At 40.8% G+C, this 25,496-nt stretch overlaps 1 protein-coding gene across 1 annotated transcript in view; it reads right to left on the bottom strand.

Moving 5' to 3' along the window:
- FAM193A (family with sequence similarity 193 member A) overlaps positions 1 to 25,496 on the bottom strand; it is a gene marked incomplete in the record, with an annotated part of 656,361 nt that overhangs the window by 279,644 nt on the left and 351,221 nt on the right. The window contains 1 exon segment of the mRNA XM_053704204.1: positions 12,244 to 12,391. Coding sequence (XP_053560179.1) covers positions 12,244 to 12,391 — 148 coding nt within the window.

Genomic DNA, 25,496 nt, shown 5'->3' on the forward strand with positions numbered 1-25,496 from the left:
ACTAAAATAGGCCCTTCCCACTCATATTGCAACAGTGGAAAGCTTCAGGAAACTGTCTCTAGGCAGAAATCAAACCAGCCATGTGGAAAAAAACTAGGCCCCAATAAGTTTTGTCACCAAACATATATAAAAACAATTAACATGCCAGCAAACGTTTTATATTACATTTTTATAAGAGTATGCATCTCTATTAATAAGCCTGATACCAGTAGCTATCACTGCATTTAAGGCTTTACTTACATTAATCCGGTATAAGCAGCATTTTCTAGCAAATTCCATCCCTAGAAAAATATTAACTGCACATACCTTATTGCAGGAAAACCTGCACGCCATTCCCTCTCTGAAGTTACCTTACTCCTCAGAATATGTGAGAACAGCCATGGATCTTAGTTACTTCTGCTAAGATCATAGAAAATGCAGGCAGATTCTTCTTCTAAATACTGCCTGAGATAAACAGCACACTCCGGTACCATTTAAAAATAAACTTTTGATTGAACAAATAAACTAAGTATAAAACACCACTCTCCTCTTACGACCTCCATCTTTGTTGAGGGTTGCAAGAGAATGACTGGATATGGCAGTTAGGGGAGGAGCTATATAGCAGCTCTGCTGTGGGTGATCCTCTTGCAACTTCCTGTTGGGAAGGAGAATATCCCATAAGTAATGGATGATCCGTGGACTGGATACACTTAACAAGAGAAAAATGTCTCTTCTTCAAAAAGAAACCAAACTGAAGAACTCTGAGAATGCACGGAGTTCCAAAATATCAAATGGTAATCTTGCCTCCTGAGATTTCCAAACCCCTTGTGCTGACAGAGATCCTCAGACAGCCTCCCAACCTAAAAGACTCGCATCTGTAAAGATCATGGTCCAGGTTGAAAGAACCGAAGAGACCTGTAGAACTAAATGATGGTGATCTTAACCACCGAATCAAAGATAGTTAAACATTAGGATTCAAAGATATAAAAAGTGATATCCTAGAATCCCTGCACCATTATTCAGCATAAAAAACTGGAAAGGTTTCCTATGAAATGAGCAAAGGGAATCGAACCCAATGCTGCAGTCATGAAACCTAAAACTTCCATGCATATATAGCAACTTGAAGGAAATAATAGAGACTGAAGGTTCTGACAAACAGAACCCAATAAACTTGTCACTTGTCTGTTAGAGACAAAAACATTGACACAATCCATCTGGAAACCTAAAAAAGGTGACCCTTGTGTGAGAAATCAAGGAGCTTTTGATAAAAAGATCCTCTAACCATGTCTTGAAGAAACAACAAAGTTGAATCGTATGAGATTCCACAGAACGAAAAAGACTGAGCCAGTACCACGATACCGTCCAAAAAAGGAACACTGAGAACCTTGAAAAGATTCTTAGAGCTGTCGCTAGACCAGAAGGAAAAGCAACAAATTGGTAATGCTTGTCAAAAAAAGAGAATCTCAGAAAATTAAAATAATCTGAATGAAAACAGAAAATGAAGATATGCATCTATTGTAAAGAAATAATGCCATCACTGACCAAAAAGGCAGAATAGACCATATAAACACCATTCTAAAAGATGGTACACTTATGACAAAAAAAGATTTTCTATCTTTGGAACAATGAATAGTCTTGAATAAAACCCCAAAACCCAGTTCCTAAAATGAAACTGGAAAAAATACCCCAGAAAACTCCAGGTCTGAGACACACTTCAGGAAAGTGATAGTCTTACTGGAATAGCTGGAATATGATAGAGAAAAAAGACTTCTCACAGACTGTTTTACTCTGGTTCTATTCGGTCCAAACTTCTTAAACTTTGGGTACAGAATAAGTTTCAAACAAATTTCAAAAAAATCTTAACCTGCCCCTTACCAGCCAAGCTGGAATAAGAATCGCACCTACATGAAAATTTAGGGAGCTGACTTTAAACTTTTAAAAGGCTTAATTGAATGAAGAACAAAAAACTTTCAATTATAAACATGTTACTTGGGGAAGAATTCAGGATTCCGTTCCTTAGTAAGAACAGAAAACTAATATAAGCTTAAAGTTTTAGTCTTAGAACTCAATCTTGAAGCCCAGAGTAACAGTTAAATAATTGAATCCAATTATGAACCAAATAATTGAATATCTTGAAAAAAAGAAATGGATTTTAGAAATCAAATTAGCATTCCAAGATTGAAATCACAAAGTTCTTCTAGCTAAAATAGCTAAAGACATAGATTAAACCTCATTTGCGAAATGTTTTAATAAAATGACAACACAAATGAAATTATTAGCATGTTAATCAAGTTAAAGGATCAGACAACACACTGGACTTGCATAATCAACAAATGCAAGATAACAAGACAATGCAATAGCACTTAGTCTGAACTTCAAAAAAGTAGAAGATTTTGTCCTTTTAACAATGCTAAAACAAATCATAATCAGATACTTGATCTTAAAGTATCCAACCAGAAAGATGCAGCAATTGCAACATCAGCCAAATAAATTACAGGTCTAAGAAAAGTACCTGAAAATAATTTTCCTTAAATAAGATACGACCATCTGAAGGAAAAAATAAATACTATTTGCTATAAGAATAATAGTATATTTATCATCAGGAGTAGAGATGGCCCCATTAACTTGGGGAATCTTTCCTCAAAACTGAAAACTGCCGGCAAAGAATACAATTTAAAAACCTTAAAGAAGGACTAAAAGAAAATTCTCAGCCTATTCCATTCCCTAGTATCAGGAACTGGAAAAAAACCTCTGAAGAAACCACAGAAGATAAACAAGCAGAATTTAAATGTTAGCTAGTCTTTAAAATCAAAAGAACTAGATATTTCAATATCCAAAATAATCAACACCTTTTGAACAAGGAACAAATGTAGATTTGTTAGTGTCAATATCTGATGAAGAAAAATTCTGAATGAGAAAAAAAGCACCATCAGAGAAGGATAATTCATTATGTTGTTGGTCATTTAAAACTTCATCAACTAAAAGAAGTTTGAAAAAGACCTAGAAATTTTATTAGAAGGCGGGACGTCAGACAAAGCCTTTAAAATAGAATCAGAAAAATATTCTTATAAATTTCTAAGTATATCTTGTACATAAGATATAAAAAGAATAGCAACATATAAAGCATAAATACTAATGGATTCTGCATGTAAAAGTTTATCATGAAAACTTATTACAAACCATAGCTAAAGATAAACATTCATAACATTAAAATAAATGAACTTAGCTTTGGTAGGACTGATATCAGTCAACAGGAATCCCTCAGCATCTCTTGAAACAGGAACAGTGTTTTGAATATCTTGCAATATGTAATAGAAAAAAACAACATATAAAGCAAAATTATCAAATTCCTTAAATGACAGTTTCAGGAATGGGAAAAAAATGCAAAATAAACAAGCCTCTAGCAACCAGAAGGAACCAAAAAAGTGAGACTTAAATAATGTGAGAAAAAAGTGGAACAGGTATGACGCCCACATTTCTGGCGCCAAGTATGACTCCCACATTATTGACGCTAAGTAGAACACCCATATTTTTTGGCGCCAAGTATGACGCCACATCCTCTGAAGTCGAGACCGACGCCCACATCTTTTGGCGCAAAAAAACGTCTGAATACACATGCGTCAAAAAAATGACGTAACTACAAACAACTTCCGGTGTCAACTACGACGCCGGAAATTACAAAATTTTGCGCCAAAAAATTTTGCGCCAAGAATGACTCAATAAAATTAAGCGTTTTCTGCCCCCGCGAGCCTAACAGCCCGCAGGGAAAAATAGTCAATTGAAAATTTTCAAGGTAAGAAAAAAATATTTATTCATATGCATTATCCCAAATAATGAAACTGACAGTCTGAATGAAGGAATACTGATTATCCTGAATCATGGCAAATATAAGTTTAAAGACATATATTTAGAACTTTACATATAAAGTGCCCAACCATAGCTTAGAGTGTAACAAAAAATAAGACTTACTTACCCCAGGACACTCATCTACTTATAGTAGATAGCCAAACCAGTACTGAAACGAGAATCAGTAGAGGTAATGGTATATAAGAGTATATCGTCGATCTGAAAAGAGAGGTAGGAGAAGAAATCTCTACGACCGATAACAGAGAACCTATGAAATAGATCCCCTAGAGGAAGATCATTGTATTCAAATAGGCAATACTCTCTTCACATCCCTCTGGCATTCACTGCACTCTGAGAGGAAAACCGGGCTTCAGCCTGCTGCGAAGCGCATATCAACGTAGAATCTAGCACAAACTTACTTCACCACCTCCATAGGAGGCAAAGTTTGTAAAACTGAATTGTGGGTGTAGTGAGGGGTGTATTTATAGGCATTTTAAGGTTTGGGAAACTTTGCCCCTCCTGGTAGGAATGTATATCCCATACGTCACTAGCTCATGGACTCTTGCTAATGACATGAAAGAAATTGTATATTTTTTAAAAAAAAAAATATTTATTTAAAAGTTTGGATTTCAAAATAATTTGGGATTTTGGTATTCCAGATTTAAGGATTGGTACCTGTATATGTTTATTATATGTTGTATTGTACAATCAATCATAATCAACAGCATTACAGGGAGTAAACAAAATATTAAAATACACTTGTACAGACTGAAAAAGTAAAGTTTTTTTCCCCCTTAAAGTGAATGTCAATTTTGATGCTAAAGTGCCCGTTTTTTAAAAATTCGATTAAAAACATGAGCACTTTAATTCATCAAAATATACATTTAACTCTTGTTGAGAAAAAACCAACAACTTACCTTTTAATCTAAACAGCAGCTCCAGCTTCCTCCACCCGTCGCAAAGCCTCTTACTGGGTCTAAAATGAGGAATCCGGCTTCCTCCAATCACGGCATTGAATCAGACATTGATTCCCCCGGGGGAGAAGCCATGATTGGAGGATGACCTATCCATCATTTCTGACATCAGAAATGGCTTGCAAAAACCGGAGGAAGCTGGAGCTGCTGTCAAGATTAAAAGGTAAGGTGTTTTTTTCACAACAGGAGTGAAATGTAAATTTTGATGAATTAAAGTGCCCCTGTTTTTAATCAAATTTTTAAAAACAGGGTACTTTAACATCAAAATTGACATTCACTTTAAGATTAGTCTCCACTGCCTATTCATAGAATCACAAAATGTTTTTCAGCTTTCCTTTATTCAGCCAGAACTACTTGTAGAAAGGTATGAAGAAAACGCAGGTCTTACAAATGCAGATTAAGCATCAGCAGCTAATAAAACAAAAAGCAGGCTCCATAGGGAACCATAACCTGAATCTGCAGGATCAGATTCCTTCATAGAACCAACCAACATCACAACATAAGACTTCTGTAATGTGGAGCGCTCCCATTTAGAATTCCTGTATAAAGCTCCATATAAAAATGTATCATAAGCATGTCAACTATAGGAACACAAATCTGTAAGCAGAATACGCTCCTCTCAGTCTCTCCAAGCCACTTAGGGATTAAGAAAGCAGAGCAGACATAAAAGTGCAAAAATAGAATTCTCCAACTCTTGCAAAGGGAATACACCCAAAGTTTAAATCAACTTAAGAGTAGCAATTTCCTACTGGGAGCTAGCTGAACACATTTGAAAAGCTAACGAAGAGGCAAATATGCAGTCACCAAATCATCTGCTAGCTCACAGTAGTGAGATCTGCTATTCAACATCCACCACCAAAAGAATGAAGTCAGTTTGCTTACAAAAAGTAAATGGAAAAGTCTCTCAAAATTAAATTTAAAGGGACATGAAACACACATTTTTTCTTTCATGATTTTGAAAGAGCATGCATTTTTAAACAACTTTCTAATTTACTTTTATCTAATTTGTTTTATTAGCTTGATATTCTTTGCTGAAAAGCATATCTAGATAGGCTCAGTAGCTGCTGATTGGTTCCTGCACATAGAAGCCTGGGGTGATTAACTCACCCATGTTCATTGCTTTCTCTTCAACTTAGAATATTTAAAAAATAAAGCAAAATAAATAAAAGTAAATTGTAATGTTTAAATTTGTATTCTCTATCTGAATAATGAAATAAATGTTTAGGGTTTAGTGTCCCTTTAACTTTCATTTCCTTTTAAAACATCCCGGGTAGTAAACATAGGTTTCTTCTACAAGATACGACGAGTCCACGGATTTCATCCTTACTTGTGGGATATTATCCTCCTGCTAACAGGAAGTGGCAAAGAGCACCACAGCAGAGCTGTATATATAGCTCCTCCCTTCCCTCCACCCCCAGGCAGTCACTCTCTTTGCCTGTGTTATACTAGGAAGAGGTAAAGTGTGGTGTTAGTTTTAAGTTTCTTCAATCAAGAAGTTTTTTATTTTAAATGGTACCGGTGTGTACTATTTTCCTCAGGGGGATATGAAAGAAGATTTCTGCCCTGAGGTTGATGATCTTAGCAGATGTAACCAAGATCCACGTTGGTTCCCACAGAGCTTCTGAAGGTAATACAAGAGACATCTTCAGTGTGGAGAACGTTTTCATGCTACAAGCAGCATTGAGGTATGTGCAGCCCTTTATTTCTGAGGAGACTTGGTATATCAGAACTGGCTGACTTATTTCCCTGCAAGGGAAGGGGTAAGCAGTAGACCTGTAAAACAAAGGGGTGTTACTGAGAAACCTGTGCTTAATATATTTCAGTTGACATATTGGGCTAAGTATTATAATGGGCTTCACAGCATTATAAAGACACACTGGGAGAGGCAGGAATATGCTTAACGTTTTTTTGTTCAAAATAAACAGTTTGACCGTATTGGGAGTGTACTTAGGGGTTAAAGAATTCCACATGGCTTATACTTTAAAACCGCTTCACCATGCAGTTGTTCAGGCCTACACGATCATCGGACATGATGGGCGGGGGCTTATTTTCACGCACTCAGACGTGCACTTTACTCTGGCTAAGAAGCAGCAGGTATTAGCTCCGGTTGAGCCTAGACAGGGGCTCTCTTATCCGGATCATTGTCGAGTCATTTTGAAGCACCCTGGGGGCAGGTAGGCGCCACAGCAGAGCTGTGGCGAGGTGCTGGGGGTATTTTGGTCAAATTTAACATATTTGTGTCTATAAATGCCTTTTAGAGGTTAATTTCTCCCCTTACTCTTGGGGTGCAATAATTTTTGGAGCCATTAATTAGGGGTAGTTAATTTTTAAGAGTAAATTAACATTTTCAAGCAGTTTTGGAAAAATTGTGTGCTTTTTTATTTCTTAAAGGCGCAGTACACGTTTCTCAAAAATTTGTTTAAAGCAATAAAGTGTTTAACGACTATTGTGGTTATTACTAGTCTGTTCAACATGTCTGACATTGAGGAATCTCATTGTTCTATGTGTTTAGAAGCCATTGTGGAATCCCCTCTTACATTGTGTACCTCTTGTACTGAAAGGGCCTTACATTGTAAAAAGCATATTTTAGGTCAAGAAAGTGTGCCTAAGGATGATTCTCAATCTGAAGAGAACCAGGATATGCCATCCAATTCTCCCCAAGTGTCACAACCTTTAACGCCCACACAAGTGACGCCAAGTACCTCTAGTGCGTCTAATTCTTTTACTCAGCAGGAGATTGCTGCAGATATGTCAACTACCCTTACAGAGGTATTATCTAAATTACCAGTGTTGCAGGGTAAATGCAGTAGGTCAGGTATTAAATACTGAATCCTCTGATGCTTTATTAGCTATTTCCGATGTACCCTCACAGTGTTCTGAGTTGGGTGTCAGGGAATTGCTGTCTGAGGGAGAACTTTCAGACTCAGGGAATGTGTCACCTCAGACAGATTCGGACGTCACGTCCTTTAAATTTAAGCTAGAACACCTCCGCCTGTTACTTCGGGAGGTTTTAGAGACTCTGGATGATTGTGACCCTATTGTGATACCACCAGAGAAATTGTGTAAGATGGACAAATATCTAGAGGTGTCTACTTACACTGATGTTTTTCCGGTTCCTAAAAGAATTTCGGAAATTGTAAAAAAGGAATGGGATAGACCAGGCATACCATTCTCTCCCCCTCCTAATTTTAAGAAAATGTTTCCCATATCAGACACCATTCGGGACTCTTGGCAAACGGTCCCTAAGGTGGAGGGAGCTATAACTACCCTGGCTAAGCGTACAACTATACCTATTGAGGACAGTTGTGCTTTCAAAGACCCTATGGATAAAAAGTTAGAGGGTCTTCTAAAGAAATTATTTATTCATCAGGGTTTTCTTTTACAACCTACGGCTTGCATTGTTCCAGTTACTACTGCAGCAGCTTTTTGGTGTGATGCTCTAGAAGAGTCTCTGAAGGTTGAGACTCCATTAGATGACATTTTGGATAGAATTAAGGCTCTCAAGCTAGCTAATTCTTTTATTACTGATGCCGCTTTTCAAATTGCTAAATTAGCGGCAAAAAATGCAGGTTTTGCCATTTTAGCGTGTAGAGCGTTATGGCTCAAATCTTGGTCTGCTGATGTGTCATCAAAATCTAAGCTTTTAGCTATTCCTTTTAAGGGTAAGACCCTATTCGGACCTGAATTGAAGGAAATCATTTCTGACATTACTGGAGGTAAAGGCCATGCCCTACATCAGGATAAGTCGGTTAAGATGAGGGGTAAACAAAATAATTTTCGTTCCTTTCGAAATTTTAAAGGAGGACCCTCTGCTTCCTCTTCCTCCACAAAACAGGAAGGGAATTTTGCTCAATCCAAGTCAGCCTAGAGACCCAACCAGACTTGGAATAAAGGTAAACAATCCAAGAAGCCCGCTGCTGCTACAAAGACAACATGAAGGGGCGGCCCCCGATCCGGGACCGGATCTAGTAGGGGGCAGACTTTCTTTCTTTGCTCAGGCTTGGGAAAGAGATGTTCAGGATCCCTGGGCACTGGAAATCGTGACCCATGGGTATCAACTGGAATTCAAGGATTTTCTCCCAAGAGGGAGGTTTCATCTTTCAAGATTATCTGTAGACCAGATAAAAAGAGAGGCGTTCTTACGCTGTGTAAAAGACCTCTCTACCATGGGAGTAATTTGCCCCGTTCCAAAACTGGAACAGGGGCAGGGGTTTTACTCAAATCTTTTCGTGGTTCCCAAAAAAGAGGGAACTTTCAGACCAATTGTAGATCTCAAGTGTCTAAACAAGTTTCTCAGAGTTCCATCATTCAAGATGGAGACTATGCGAACAATATTACCTATGATCCAGGAGGGTCAATATATGACTACCGTGGACTTGAAGGATGTATACCTTCATATTCCTATTCACAAGGATCATCATCATCAGTTCCTAAGGTTTGCCTTTCTGGACAAACATCAGTTCGTGGCTCTTCCTTTCGGGTTGGCCACAGCACCCAGGATCTTCACAAAGGTTCTACTGTCCCTTCTGGCGGTTCTCAGACCACGGGGCATAGCAGTGGCACCTTATCTGGACGATAATCTGATCCAGGCGTCAACTTATCAACTGACAAAATCTCACACGGACACAGTGTTGTCTTTTCTGAGAACTCACGGCTGGAAGGTGAACATAGAGAAGAGTTCACTAGTTCCACAAACTAGGGTTCCCTTCTTGGGAACTCTGATAGACTCGGTAGACATGAAAATATTTGACGGAGGTCAGAAAATCAAGGATTCTTAAATACTTGCCGAGCACTTCAGTCCATTCCTCGGCCATCAGTGGCTCAGTGTATGGAGGTCATTGGATTAAATGGTAGCAGCAATGGACATCATTCAGTTTGCTCGCTTTCATCTCAGACCACTGCAGCTGTGCATGCTCGGACAGTTGAATGGGGACTATGCGAATTGATCTCCTCAGATAAATCTGGATCAAGAGACCAGAGAGACTCTTCTTTGGTGGTTGTCGCCAGATCATCTGTCCCAGGGGACTTTTTTCCGCAGACCCTCGTGGGTTATAGTGACAATGGATGCCAGCCTACTGGGCTGGGGTGCAGTCTGGAATTCCCTGAAGGCTCAGGGTGTTTGGACTTAGGTGGAGTCTCTACTTCCACTCAATATTCTGGAACAAAGCAATATGCAATGCACTTCAGGCGTGGCCTCAGTTGGCTTCGGCTAAATTCATCAGATTCCAGTCGGACAATATCACGACTGTGGAGTATATCAATCATCAGTGGGGAACAAGGAGTTCCTTAGCGATGATAGAAGTATCAAAGATAATCCGATGGGCGGAGGCCCACTCTTGCTATCATTCAGCAATCTACATCCCAGGAGTAGAGAACTGGGAAGCGGATTTTCTAAGTCGTCAGAATTTTCATCCGGGGGAGTGGGAACTCCATCCGAAGGCGTTTGCCTCATTGACTCTCCAATGGGGCAGACCGGAATTAGACCTGATGGCATCTCGTCAGAATGCTAAGATTCCACAGTATGGATCCAGGTCGAGGGATCCTCAGGCCGAACTAATAGATGCCTTGGCAGTACTTTGGTCGTTCAGCCTAGCTTATGTGTTTCCACCGTTTCCTCTCCTTCCACACGTGATTGCTCGAATCAAACAGGAGAAAGCTTCAGTAATCCTGATAGCGCCTGCGTGGCCACGCAGGACTTGGTATGCGGATCTAGTGGACATGTCCTCTCTGCCACAGTGGAAACTTCCTTTGAGACAGGACCTGCTCATTCAAGGTCCTTTCCTGCATCCAAATCTACATTCTCTGCAGCTGACTGCTTGGAGATTGAACGCTTGATTTTATCTAAGAGAGGATTCTCTGATTAGGTCATCGATACTTTGATACAGGCTTGAAAGCCTGTCACTAGAAAAATCTATCATAAGATATGGCGTAAATAACTTTATTGGTGTGAATCCAAGGGTTACTCATGGAGGATTCCCAGGATTCTGTCTTTTCTCCAAGAAGTAATGGAGAAAGGGTTATCAGCAAGTTCCTTAAAGGGACACATTTCTGCTTTGTCAATTCTGCTTCACAAAAGTTTGGCAGATGTGCCAGATGTTCAGTCTTTTTGTCAGGCTCTAACTAGAATTAAGCCTGTATTTAGACCAATTACTCCTCCCTGGAGTTTGAATTTAGTTTTTCAAGTTCTTCAAGGGGTTCCGTTTGAACCTATGCAGTCCATAGATATTAAATTGTTATCTTGGAAAGTTCTGTTTTTATAGTTGCTATTTCTTCTGCTCGAAGAGTTTTTGAGCTTTCAGCGTTATGTGATTCGCCTTATCTTATATTTCATTCTGATAAGGTGGTTTTACGTACCAAACCTGGATTTCTTCCTAAGGTTGTTTCAAATAAGAATATCAGGAAATTGTTGTTCCTTCCTTGTGTCCTAATCCTTCTTCTAAGAAGGAGCGTCTGTTGGATGTGGTCCGTGCCTTGAAGTTTTACTTGCAGGCGACTAAGGATTTCCATCAATCATCTTTATTCATTGTTTATTCTGGAAAGCGTAGGGGTCAGAAAGCTACGGCTACCTCTCTTTCTTTTTGGCTGAGGAGTATCATCCGCCTGGCATATGAGACTGCTGGACAGCAGCCTCCTGAAAGAATTACGGCTCATTCTACTAGGGCTGTGGCTTCCACATGGGCCTTTATAAACGATGTTTCTGTTGAACAGATTTGTAAGGCTGCGACTTGGTCGTCCCTTCATACTTTTTCCAAATTTGATACTTTTGCTTCTTCTGAGGCTGTTTTTGGGAGAAAAGTTCTTCAAGCAGTGGTGCCTTCCGTTTCTTCCGGTCTCTGTCTTGTCCCTTCCCTTTCATCCGTGTCCTGTAGTTTTGGTATTGCATCCCACAAGTAAGAATGAAATCCATGGACTCGTCGTATCTTGTAGAAGAAAAGGAAATGTATGCTTACCTGATAAATTGATTTATTCTATGATACGAGTCCACGGCCCTCCCTGTCATTGTAAGACAGATTATATTTTTTTCTTTACAACTTCAGTCACCTCTGCACCTTTTAGCTTTTCCTTTCTCTTCCTAAAACCTTCGGTCGAATGACTGGGGGTGGAGGGAAGGGAGGAGATATATATATATATATATATATATATATATATATATATATATATATATATATACAGCTCTGCTGTGGTGCTCTTTGCCACTTCCTGTTAGGAGGATAATATCCCACAAGGATGAAACCCGTGGACTCGTCGAATCGTAGAAGAAATCAATTTATCAGGTAAGCATAAATTTCCTTTTTCCTTAAATCTGAAATAAAGCAATAATTATTTATTAAGTTCATAATTTTTTACTAAATATCTTCATTGTTACCGATGTAAATGCGAGAAAACAAAAACATTTTGTACTTGTGTGTGTGGGGGGGGGGGGGGGGGAGTAGAGCTTTCATACCTGCTCATCTACATAGTTATCAATTCTTTTCTGACACTCCAGCCATTCTTCAGAGATTTGACTCATTTCCTGTTCTAACTGATGATACCTTTGTAACAAGGTACTGTACATATCTTCGCTGTAAGAGTCATGGGACGCTGTGCCAAGCCTGCGGAACAAACAAGTAATAAATGTGACATGACTGCCATTATCCACCACTTTGTGTTACTGCATAACATTTTAAAAAGACAAAAAATACACACTGAGTCATGAAAGCTTACACAACTTTCCAATTCTATTAAATAAATCTTGATTTGTTGGTGTCCTTTGATGAAGAGCATACTTGGGTATTTGTATATGGGAGCTACATTTGCAACAATATTTGTAACAATGTTATAAAGCAATACTTATTTGCGTTATGGCGGAGATAAAAGCATTAGATTAAAATACTCCATTTCATAAACAAAGTATGAGTCAGAATTAATGTATAAATATAAATGAGCAAAACTGGGTAAAATATGCAAATTAGATCTTCTTATGCTTTTTGATTCCAGTACTGGGTTTAACCACAACAATCCCCTTTATAGGATAGGTGATGCTTATATTTATATCTAGTTATTTTATAGCTAATTTGCATATCTTACCCAGAGTTCTCTGGTGCATCGGTAATAATATATACAGAGTACTTCTTGGGGAAAGCAAGTGGGGATACTTGCCTAGATTTGCTAATTAGCTACACAATAATTCTATGAATTGTATGAAATGGAGGATTTAAATCTCATGCTATTATCTCCCCCATAACTCAAATGAGTATTGCTTTCTAGAAATAAGCTTCAAACAGCAAATCAAATCCATCTTCTGCTGATGAGAGTTAAAGGGACACTCAAATCAAAATAATCTTATGATTCAGAAACAGCATGCAGTTTAATGACACTTTCCAATTTACTACTATTACCAAATTTTGTCTTTCTATTCACACTTTTTTGGAGAACAAAATCCTACTGAGCATGTGCGCAAGCTCACAGGTTATACTAGTCTGATTGGCTAATGTCTGTCACGATACAGGAGGACGGAAAACGGGAGAAAAAATATATTTGTCGGGGGGGGGGGGGAATCTACTGATTATTTGAAAGTAGGTGCTATTGCCTATTTTTTTTATTATACACATGTTAATTACGCAATTCTACTGCATTGAGCGGTCCTTTAATAAACGCAAAAAAGTTGTCCATAAAAGGTTTGTTTTTTTGGCTGCGCCTATACCATAAAGGGGAAATGCTGTATTAACACGCTATTGGAATCAAAAAGCACAATATATTATATATCCAATTTGCATATTTTACAGAGTACTTCAAGGGTAAAGCAAGCGGAAATAATTGGCTAATTTTCTTTAAAACAACTGTGACTCTTAAAGTTATGCAAAGTTGTAGATACTGCTGGCCTCTAGTGTTCAACAAGTGTATATAACTGTTGCAATATAGTGCTCAAGACAGATGCACACTCATGAGTTTACCTAAAAATGCTTTTCCATAAAGGACACCATAAGAACAAAGATTTGCTAATTTAAATAAAAAAAAAAAAAGAAAGTTTACTTCTAATTACTTGTTCTGAATCATGACCGTAAAAACACTAATTACAAGACTTTTCTGTTGTCTTGCTATAGAATAAACACATCAGCCAAGTTAAATAATTTGAAAGCAAACATTGTTTGTTGTAATTGTTTTTCAATAACCAAACTGGGCTTGTGTATGCATCTGGGCTTGTGTATGCAGCAAACAAGGCTAACTAATAACAGGATACATTAAAAGCATAATTTATGCTTACCAGATAAATTCCTTTCCATCCAGATAGGAGAGTCCACGGCTTCATTCATTACTGTTGGGAAACACCTGGCCACTAGGAGGAGGCAAAGACACCCCAGCCAAAGGCTTAAATATCCCTCCCATTTCCTCATTACCCCAGTCATTCTGCCGAGGGAACAAGGAAAAGTAGGAGAAACATTAGGGTATAAATGGTGCCAGAAGAATAAGAAATAGGGGACCGCCCGTAGACAAGAAAAAAACAGGCGGTGGCCGTGGACTCTCCCTATCTGGAAGGAAAGGAATTTATCTGGTAAGCATAAAACAAAATTTATGCTTACCTGATAAATTTATTTCTCTTGTGGTGTATCCAGTCCAAAGGGTTCATCCATTACTTGTGGGATATTCTCCTTCCCAACAGGAAGCTGCAAGAGGACACCCACAGCAGAGATGTCTATATAGCTCCTCCCCTAACTGCCACCCCCAGTCATTTGACCGAAGACAAGCAAGAAAAAAGGATAAACTATAGGGTGCAGTGGTGACTGTAGTTAAAAATAAAAAACACCTGCCTTAAAATGACAGGGCGGGCCGTGGACTGGATACACCACAAGAGAAATAAATTTATCAAGTAAGAATAAATTTTGTTTTCTCTTGTAAAGGTGTATCCAGTCCACGGGTTCATCCATTACTTGTGGGATACCAATACCAAAGCTTTAGGACAGGGATGAAGGGAGGGACAAGGCAGGCCCTTAAACAGAAGGCACCACTGCCTGTAAGATCTTTTTCCCAAAAATAGCCTCCGAAGAAGCAAAAGTATCGAATTTGTAGAATTTAGAAAAGGTATGAAAGCGAAGACCAAGTCGCCGCCTTACAAATCTGTTGAACAGAGGCCTCATTTTTAAAAGCCCATGTTGAAGCTACCTCTAGTGGAATGAGCTGTAATTCTTTCAGGAGGCTGCTGGCTAGCAGTCTCATAAGCTAAGCGTATTATACTTCTTAGCCAAAAAGATAGAGAAGTTGCCGAAGCCTTTTGGCCTCTCCTCTGTCCAGAGTAGACAACAAACAAAGCAGATGTTTGACGAAAATCCTACGTGGCTTGTAAATAAAAGTTTAAAGCACGAACCACATCAAGATTGTGTAAAAGACATTCCTTCTTTGAGGAAGGATTAGGACATAATGAAGGAACAACAATCTCCTGATTGATGTTCTTATTAGATACTACCTTAGGAAGAAACCCAGGTTTGGTATGTAAAACTACCTTATCTGCATGGAAAATCAGATAAGGGGAATCGCACTGTAAAGCAGATAACTCCGAAACTCTCCGAGCCGAGGAGATAGCTACTAGAAAGAGAACTTTCCAAGATAAAAGTTTAATATCTATGAAATGCAGAGGTTCAAACGGAACCCCTTGAAGAACCTTAAGAACTAAATTTAAACTCCATGGCGGAGCAACAGGTTTAAACACAGGCTCAATTCTAACTAAAGCCTGACAAAACGCCTGAACGTCTTGAACCTCAGCCAGACGTTTGTGCAAAAGAATAGACAGAGCAGAGATCTGTCCCTTTAAGGAACTAGCAGACAATCCTTTCTCCAATCCCTCCTGGAGAAAAGATAATATTCTAGGAATCCTGACTTTACTCCAAGAGTAACCCTTGGATTCACACCAATGAAGATATTTACACCATATCTTATGATAGATTTTCCTGGTGACAGGCTGTCGAGCCTGAATTAAGGTATCAATGACCGACTCGGAAAAACCATGCTTTGATAGAATCAAGCGTTCAATCTCCAAGCAGTCAGACGCAGAGAAATTAGATTTGGATGTTTGAAAGGACCTTGAAGTAGAAGGTCCTGTCTCAGCGGCAGAGTCCATGGTGGAAGGGATGACATGTCCACCAGATCTGCATACCAAGTCCTGCGTGGCCATGCAGGAGCTATCAAAATCACCAAAGCTCTCTCCTGCTTGATCTTGGCAATCAGACGAGGGAGCAGAGGAAAACATAATTTATGCTTACCTGATAAATTCCTTTCTTCTGTAGTGTGATCAGTCCACGGGTCATCATTACTTGTGGGATATTAACTGCTCCCCTACAGGAAGTGCAAGAGGATTCACCCAGCAGAGTTGCTATATAGCTCCTCCCCTCTACGTCACCTCCAGTCATTCGACCAAGGACCAACGAGAAAGGAGAAGCCAAGGGTGTAGTGGTGACTGGAGTATAATTTAAAAAATATTTACCTGCCTTAAAAAACAGGGCGGGCCGTGGACTGATCACACTACAGAAGAAAGGAATTTATCAGGTAAGCATAAATTATGTTTTCTTCTGTTAAGTGTGATCAGTCCACAGGTCATCATTACTTGTGGGATACCAATACCAAAGCAAAAGTACACGGATGACGGGAGGGATAGGCAGGCTCTTTATACAGAAGGAACCACTGCCTGAAGAACCTTTCTCCCAAAAATAGCCTCCGAGGAAGCAAAAGTGTCAAATTTGTAAAATTTGGAAAAAGTATGAAGCGAAGACCAAGTTGCAGCCTTGCAAATCTGTTCAACAGAGGCCTCATTCTTAAAGGCCCAAGTGGAAGCCACAGCTCTAGTGGAATGAGCTGCAATTCTTTCAGGAGGCTGCTGTCCAGCAGTCTCATAAGCTAAACGAATTATGCTACGAAGCCAAAGAGAGAGAGAGGTAGCAGAAGCTTTTTGACCTCTCCTCTGACCAGAGTAAACGACAAACAGGGAAGACGTTTGTCGAAAATCTTTAGTTGCCTGTAAATAAAATTTAAGGGCACGAACTACATCCAGATTGTGCAAAAGACGTTCCTTCCTCGAAGAAGGATTTGGGCACAAGGATGGAACAACAATCTCCTGATTGATATTCCTGTTAGTGACTACCTTAGGTAAGAACCCAGGCTTAGTACGCAGAACTACCTTATCCGAGTGAAAAATCAAATAAGGAGAATCACAATGTAAGGCTGATAACTCAGAGACTCTTCGAGCCGAGGAAATAGCCATTAAAAATAGAACTTTCCAAGATAACAACTTTATATCAATGGAATGAAGGGGTTCAAACGGAACACCCTGTAAAACGTTAAGAACAAGGTTTAAACTCCATGGTGGAGCCACAGCTTTAAACACAGGTTTAATCCTGGCCAAAGCCTGACAAAAAGCCTGAACGTCTGGAACTTCTGACAGACGCTTGTGTAACAGAATGGACAGAGCTGAGATCTGTCCCTTTAAGGAACTAGCGGATAACCCCTTTTCTAAACTTCTTGTAGAAAAGACAATATCCTAGGAATCCTAACCTTACTCCAAGAGTAACCTTTGGATTCGCACCAATATAGGTATTTACGCCATATTTTATGGTAAATCTTTCTGGTAACAGGCTTCCTAGCCTGTATTAAGGTATCAATAACTGACTCAGAAAAACCACGCTTTGATAAGATCAAGCGTTCAATTTCCAAGCAGTCAGCTTCAGAGAAGTTAGATTTTGATGTTTGAAAGGACCCTGAATCAGAAGGTCCTGTTTCAGAGGTAACGACCAAGGTGGACAGAATGACATGTCCACCAGATCTGTATACCAAGTCCTGCGTGGCCATGCAGGCGCTATTAGAATCACTGATGCTTTCTCCTGTTTGATTCTGGCAATCAATCGAGGAAGCATCGGGAAAGGTGGAAACACATGAGCCATCCTGAAGGTCCATGGTGCTGTCAAGGCATCTATCAGGACCGCTCCCGGATCCCTGGATCTGGACCCGTAGCGCGGAAGCTTGGCGTTCTGTCGAGACGCCATGAGATCTATCTCTGGTTTGCCCCAACGTCGAAGTATTTGGGCAAAGACCTCTGGATGAAGTTCCCACTCCCCCGGATGAAAAGTCTGACGACTTAAGAAATCCGCCTCCCAGTTCTCCACTCCCGGGATGTGGATTGCAGACAGGTGGCAAGAGTGAGACTCTGCCCAGCGAATTATCTTCGATACTTCCATCATTGCTAGGGAGCTTCTTGTCCCTCCCTGATGGTTGATATAAGCTACAGTCGTGATGTTGTCCGACTGGAACCTGATGAACCCCCGAGTTGCTAACTGGGGCCAAGCCAGAAGAGCATTGAGGACTGCTCTCAATTCCAGAATGTTTATTGGAAGAAGACTCTCCTCCTGATTCCATAGTCCCTGAGCCTTCAGAGAATTCCAGACAGCGCCCCAACCTAGTAGGCTGGCGTCTGTTGTTACAATTGACCAGTCTGGCCTGCTGAATGGCATTCCCCTGGACAGATGTGGCCGATAAAGCCACCATAGAAGAGAATTTCTGGTCTCTTGAATGGAATGAAGGACACGGCATGCACTTTGAAGTTTTGTTAACCTGTCCTCTGTCAGGTAAATCTTCATTTCTACAGAATCTATCAGAGTCCCCAGGAAGGGAACTCTTGTGAGTGGAAAGAGAGAACTTTTCTCTTCGTTCACTTTCCATCCATGCGACCTTAGAAATGCCAGTACTATCTCTGTATGAGATTTGGCAGTTTGAAAGCTTGAAGCTTGTATCAGTATGTCGTCTAAGTACGGAGCTACTGAAATTCCTCGCGGTCTTAGTACCGCCAGAAGAGTGCCCAGAACCTTTGTGAAGATTCTTGGAGCCGTAGCCAGTCCGAATGGAAGAGCTACAAACTGGTAATGCCTGTCTAAAAAGGCAAACCTTAGATACCGGTAATGACTTCTGTGAATCGGTATGTGAAGGTAAGCATCCTTTAAATCCACTGTGGTCAAGTACTGACCCTCTTGGATCATGGGCAAAATTGTTCGAATAGTTTCCATCTTGAACGATGGAACTCTTAGGAATTTGTTTAGGATCTTTAAATCCAAGATTGGCCTGAAGGTTCCCTCTTTTTGGGAACTACAAACAGATTTGAGTAAAACCCTTGTCCTTGTTCCAACCGCGGAACTGGATGGATCACTCCCATTAATAAAAGATCTTGTACGCGGCGTAGAAACGCTTCCTTCTTTGTTAGGTTTGTTGACAACCTTGACAGATGAAATCTCCCTCTTGGGGGAGAGGATTTGAAGTCCAGAAGGTATCCCTGAGATATGATCTCTAACGCCCAGGGATCCTGAACATCTCTTGCCCAAGCCTGGGCGAAGAGGGAAAGTCTGCCCCCCACTAGATCCGGTCCCGGATCGGGGGCCCTCAATTCATGCTGTCTTAGGGGCAGCAGCAGGTTTTCTGGCCTGTTTGCCCCTGTTCCAGGACTGGTTAGGTTTCCAGCCTTGTCTGTAGCGAGCAACAGCTCCTTCCTGTTTTGGTGCAGAGGAAGTTGATGCTGCTCCTGCTTTGAAATTACGAAAGGAACGAAAATTGGACTGTCTAGCCTTGGCTTTGGCCTTGTCCTGAGGCAGGGCATGACCTTTACCTCCTGTAATGTCATCAATAATCTCTTTCAAGCCGGGCCCGAATAAGGTCTGCCCTTTGAAAGGAATATTAAGCAATTTAGATTTAGAAGTAACATCAGCTGACCAGGATTTTAGCCACAGAGCTCTGCGTGCCTGAATGACGAATCCTGAATTTTTAGCCGCAAGTTTAGTTAAATGTACTACGGCATCTGAAATAAATGAATTAGCTAACTTAAGGAATTTAAGTTTGTGTGTGATGTCATCTAGTGTGGATGATTGAAGTGTCTCTTCCAGAGACTCAAACCAAAATGCTGCTGCAGCCGTGACAGGCGCAATACATGCAAGAGGTTGCAATATAAACCCTTGTTGAACAAACATTTTCTTAAGGTAACCCTCTAATTTTTTATCCATTGGATCTGAAAAAGCACAGCTATCCTCCACTGGGATAGTGGTACGCTTAGCTAAAGTAGAAACTGCTCCCTCCACCTTAGGGACCATTTGCCATAAGTCCCGTGTGGCGGCGTCTATTGGAAACATTTTTCTGAATATAGGAGGGGGTGAGAAAGGCACACCGGGTCTATCCCACTCCTTAGTAACAATGTCAGTAAGTCTCTTAGGTATAGGAAAAACGTCAGTACTCGTCGGTACCGCAAAATATTTATCCAACCTACACATTTTTTCTGGGATTGCAACTGTGTTACAATCATTCAGAGCCGCTAATACCTCCCCTAGTAACACACGGAGGTTCTCAAGCTTAAATTTAAAATTTGAAATGTCTGAGTCCAGTTTATTTGGATCAGAACCGTCACCCACAGAATGAAGCTCTCCGTCTTCATGTTCTGCAAACTGTGACGCAGTATCAGACATGGCCCTTGCATTATCAGCGCACTCTGTTCTCATCCCAGAGTGATCACGTTTACCTCTTAGTTCTGGTAGTTTAGCCAAAACTTCAGTCATAACAGTAGCCATATCTTGTAATGTGATTTGTAATGGCCGCCCAGATGCACTCGGCGCTACAATATCACGCACCTCCTGAGCGGGAGATGCAGGTACTGACACGTGAGGCGAGTTAGTCGGCATAACTCTCCCCTCGTTGTTTGGTGAAATATGTTCAATTTGTACAGATTGACTATTTTTTAAAGTAGCATCAAAACATTTAGTACATAAATTTCTATTGGGCTCCACTTTGGCATTAACACATATAGCACAGATATCTTCCTCTGAATCAGACATGTTTAACACACTAGCAAATAAACAGCAACTTGGAAATACTTTTCAAAGTAATTTACAAATAATATGAAAACGAACTGTGCCTTTAAGAAGCACAGAAAAATATTATAACAGATAAAATAATTAAGTTATAGCATCAATCTTTGTCAGAATATACAGTTTTAGCAAAGGATTGTTCCCCTCAGCAAATGATAACTAACCCAGGCAGCAGAAAAAAAATACACAAATAAACGTTTTTTATATCACAGTCAATACAATCAGCACAGCTCTGCTGTATGATTACTTCCCTCAAAAAAAGACTCTTGAGATCCCTGAACTCTGTAGAGATGAACCGGATCATGCAGGAAGAAAATGAACCTCTGACTGAGTTTTTCTGATGCATAGTGAAAGCACCAAAATGGCCCCTCCCCCACACACATAACAGTGAGAGGGATCAGTGAACTGCTCTAATTTAAATCAAAACTATTGCCAAGTGGAAAAAAAGTGCCCAAAACATTTTTTCACCCAGTACCTCAGAGAAAAAAACGTTTTTACATGCCAGCAAAAAAACATTTTACCTCAATAATTAATTGTCATTTAAAACCTATTGCAAGTCCCTGCAAAATAGGTTAAGTCTATGTATACAGTTTAAAAGCCAGAGAAGTACCATTTCCCAGAAAACTGAAGTGTAAAATATACATACATGACAGCCTGATATCAGCTACATCTACTGCATTCAAGGCTGAGTTTACATTATAACGGTATGGCAGGATTTTCTCATCAATTCCATGTCAGAAAATAATAAACTGCTACATACCTCTTTGCAGATTAATCTGCCTGCTGTCCCCTGATCTGAAGTTTACCTCACTCCTCAGATGGCCGAGAAACAGCAATATGATCTTAACTACTCCGGCTAAAATCATAGAAAAACTCAGGTAGATTCTTCTTCAAATTCTACCAGAGAAGGAATAACACACTCCGGTGCTATTATAAAATAACAAACTTTTGATTGAAGATATAAAAACTAAATATATCACCATAGTCCTCTCACACATCCTATCTAGTCGTTGGGTGCAAGAGAATGACTGGAGGTGACGTAGAGGGGAGGAGCTATATAGCAACTCTGCTGGGTGAATCCTCTTGCACTTCCTGTAGGGGAGCAGTTAATATCCCACAAGTAATGATGACCCGTGGACTGATCACACTTAACAGAAGAAACGGTGGAAACACATAAGCCAGGCTGAAGGACCAGGGCGCTGCTAGAGCATCTATCAGCACTGCCTTGGGATCCCTGGACCTGGACCCGTAACAAGGAAGCTTGGCGTTCTGAGGAGACGCCATGAGATCCAGTTCTGGTTTGCCCCAAAGTTGAATTAACTGTGCAAATACCTCCGGATGGAGTTCCCACTCCCCCGACTTAAAAAATCCGCCTCCCAGATCTCTACTCCTGGGATATGGATAGCTGAGAGATGGCAAGAGTGAACCTCTGCCCATAGAATTATCTTTGAAACCTCTAACATCGCCAGGGGGCTCTTTGTACCCCCCTGATGGTTGATATAGGCTACAGTTGTGATCTTGTCCGACTGAAATCTGATGAACCTGACCGCAGCTAGCTGAGGCCAAGCCTGAAGAGCATTGAATATCGCTCTTAGTTCCAGAATGTTTATCGGAAGGAGAGCCTTCAGGGAGTTCCAGACTGCGCCCCAGCCCAGAAGGCTGGCATCTGTCGTCACTATAGTCAATTCTGGCCTGCGGAAGCTCATTTCCCTGGACAGATGGACCCGAGATAGCCACCAGAGAAGAGAATCTCTGGTCTCTTGATCCAGATTTAGCAGAGGGGACAAATCTGTGTAATCCCCATTCCACTGATTGAGCATGCAAAGTTTCAGTGGTCTGAGATGTAGGCGGGCAAATGGAACTATGTCCATTGCCGCTACCATTAAGCCGATTACTTCCATACACTGAGCCACTGACGGCTGAGAAGTGGAATAAAGAGCACGGCAGGAAGTTAGAAGCTTTGACAACCTGATCTCTGTCAGAAAAATCTTCAGTTCTACTGAATCTATCAGAGTTCCTAGAAAGGAAACTCTTGTGAGAGGGGAGACAGAACTCTTTTCTTCGTTCACCTTCCACCCGTGAGACCTCAGAAAGGCCAGAATAATGTCCGTATGGGACTTGGCGATTTGAAAAGTCGACACCTGTATCAGACTGTCGTCTAGGTAAGGGGCCACCGCTATGCCCCGTGGCCTTAGAACCGCAAGTTCCTTCAAAAAGATTCTTGGTGCTGTGGCTAACCCAAAGGGAAGAGCCACAAACTGGTAATGCCTGTCTAGGAAGGCAAACCTGAGAAACCGATGATGATCTCCGTGTATCGGAATGTGGAGATAAGCATCCTTTAGATCCACGGTAGTCATATATTGACCCTCCTGGATCAAAGGTAGGATGGTTCGAATAGTCTCCATCTTGAAGGATGGGACCCTGAGAAATATGTTTAGGATCTTGAGATCCAAGATTGGTCTGAAAGTTCCTTCTTTTTTGGGAACTATAAACAGATTTGAATAGAATCCTTGCCCCTGTTCCTCCCTAGGAACTGGGTGGATCACTCCCATGACCAGAAGGTCTTGAACACAACGTAAGAATGCCTCTCTCTTTATCTGGTTTGCAGATAATTGTGAGAGATGAAATCTACCTGTTGGAGATGAGGCTTTGAAATCCAGAAGATATCCCTGGGAAACGATCTCCAGAGCCCAGGGATCCTGGACGTCTCTTGCCCAGGGATCCTGGACGTCTCTTGCCCAAGCCTGGGCGAAGAGAGAAAGTCTGCCCCCAAAAAGATCCAGTCCCGGATCGGGGGCTACTCCTTCATGCTGTCTTAAGAGGCAGCAGCAGGTTTTTTGGCCTGCTTTCCCTTGCTCCAAGCCTGGTTAGGTCCCCAGACTGGCTTGGACTGGGCAGAATTTCCTTCTTGTTTTGTAGTAGAGGAAGTTGAAGCTGCACCACTCTTGAAGTTCCGAAAGGAACGAAAATTAGTCTGTTTGGTCCTTAATTTGTTGAACCTATCCTGGGGAAGGGCGTGGCCTTTCCCTCCAGTAATATCAGAAATGATCTCCTTCAGTCCAGGCCCGAATAGGGTCTGTCCCTTGAAGGGAATGTTGAGAAGCTTAGACTTTGAAGTAACATCAGCTGACCAGGATTTAAGCCATAGCGCCCTACGCGCCTGAATGGCGAAACCTGAATTCTTAGCCGTTAGCTTAGTTAAATGAAAAACGGCATCATAAATAAATGAATTGGCTAACTTAAGAGCTTTAAGCCTGTCTAGGATATCATCCAAAGGAGTCTCCACCCTTGCAAATGGATGATTAACCCCTTAGGCCCCAAAACGGATTAGAAAAATATAATTTATGCTTACCTGATAAATTCATTTCTCCTGTAGTGTAGTCAGTCCACGGGTCATCCATTACTTATGGGATTATATCTCCTCCCTAACAGGAAGTGCAAGAGGATCACCCAAGCAGAGCTGCTACATAGCTCCTCCCCTCTACGTCATATCCAGTCATTCGACCGAAACCATACGAGAAAGGAGAAACTATAGGGTGCAGTGGTGACTGGAGTTTAATTAAAATTTAGACCTGCCGTAAAAAACAGGGCGGGCCGTGGACTGAACACACTACAGGAGAAATGAATTTATCAGGTAAGCATAAATTATATTTTCTCCTGTTAAGTGTAGTCAGTCCACGGGTCATCCATTACTTATGGGATACCAATACCAAAGCTAAAAGTACACGGATGACGGGAGGGACAGGCAGGATCTTTACACGGAAGGAACCACTGCCTGTAGAACCTCCCAAAAACAGCCTCCGAAGAAGCAAAAGTGTCAAATTTGTAAAATTTTGAAAAAGTGTGAAGTGAAGACCAAGTTGCAGCCTTGCAAATCTGTTCAACAGAGGCCTCATTCTTAAAGGCCCAAGTGGAAGCCACAGCTCTAGTAGAATGAGCTGTAATCCTTTCAGGAGGCTGCTGTCCAGCAGTCTCATAGGCTAAACGTATTATGCTACGAAGCCAAAAAGAGAGAGAGGTAGCCGAAGCTTTTTGACCTCTCCTCTGTCCAGATTAAACGACAAACAGGGAAGAAGTTTGACGAAAATCTTTAGTTGCCTGCAAATAAAATTTCAGGGCACGGACGACGTCCAGATTGTGCAAAAGTCGTTCCTTCTTTGAAGAAGGGTTAAGGCACAATGATGGAACAACAATCTCTTGATTGATATTCTTGTTAGTGACTACCTTAGGTAAGAACCCAGGTTTAGTACGCAGAACTACCTTATCTGAATGAAAAATAAGATAAGGAGAATCACAATGTAAGGCTGATAACTCAGAGACTCTTCGAGCCGAGGAAATAGCTATTAAAAACAGAACTTTCCAAGATAACAGCTTGATATCGATGGAATGAAGGGGTTCAAACGGAACACCTTGCAGAACGTTAAGAACTAAGTTTAAGCTCCACGGCGGAGCAACAGTCTTAAAAACAGGCTTAATCCTAGCCAAAGCCTGACAAAAAGCCTGAACGTCTGGAACTTCTGCCAGACGTTTGTGTAAAAGGATAGACAGAGCTGAAATCTGTCCCTTTAACGAACTAGCAGATAAACCCTTTTCTAAACCTTCTTGTAGAAAAGACAATATCCTAGGAATCCTAACCTTACTCCATGAGTAACTCTTGGATTCGCACCAATATAAGTATTTACGCCATATTTTATGGTAAATTTTCCTGGTAACAGGTTTCCTAGCCTGTATTAAGGTATCAATCACTGACTCCGAGAATCCACGCTTTGATAGAATCAAGCGTTCAATCTCCATGCAGTCAGCCTCAGAGAAATTAGATTTGGATGTTTGAAAGGAC

This window comes from Bombina bombina, chromosome 2 (genome assembly GCF_027579735.1).
Source record: "Bombina bombina isolate aBomBom1 chromosome 2, aBomBom1.pri, whole genome shotgun sequence".
NCBI classification, from domain to species: Eukaryota; Metazoa; Chordata; class Amphibia; order Anura; family Bombinatoridae; genus Bombina; species Bombina bombina.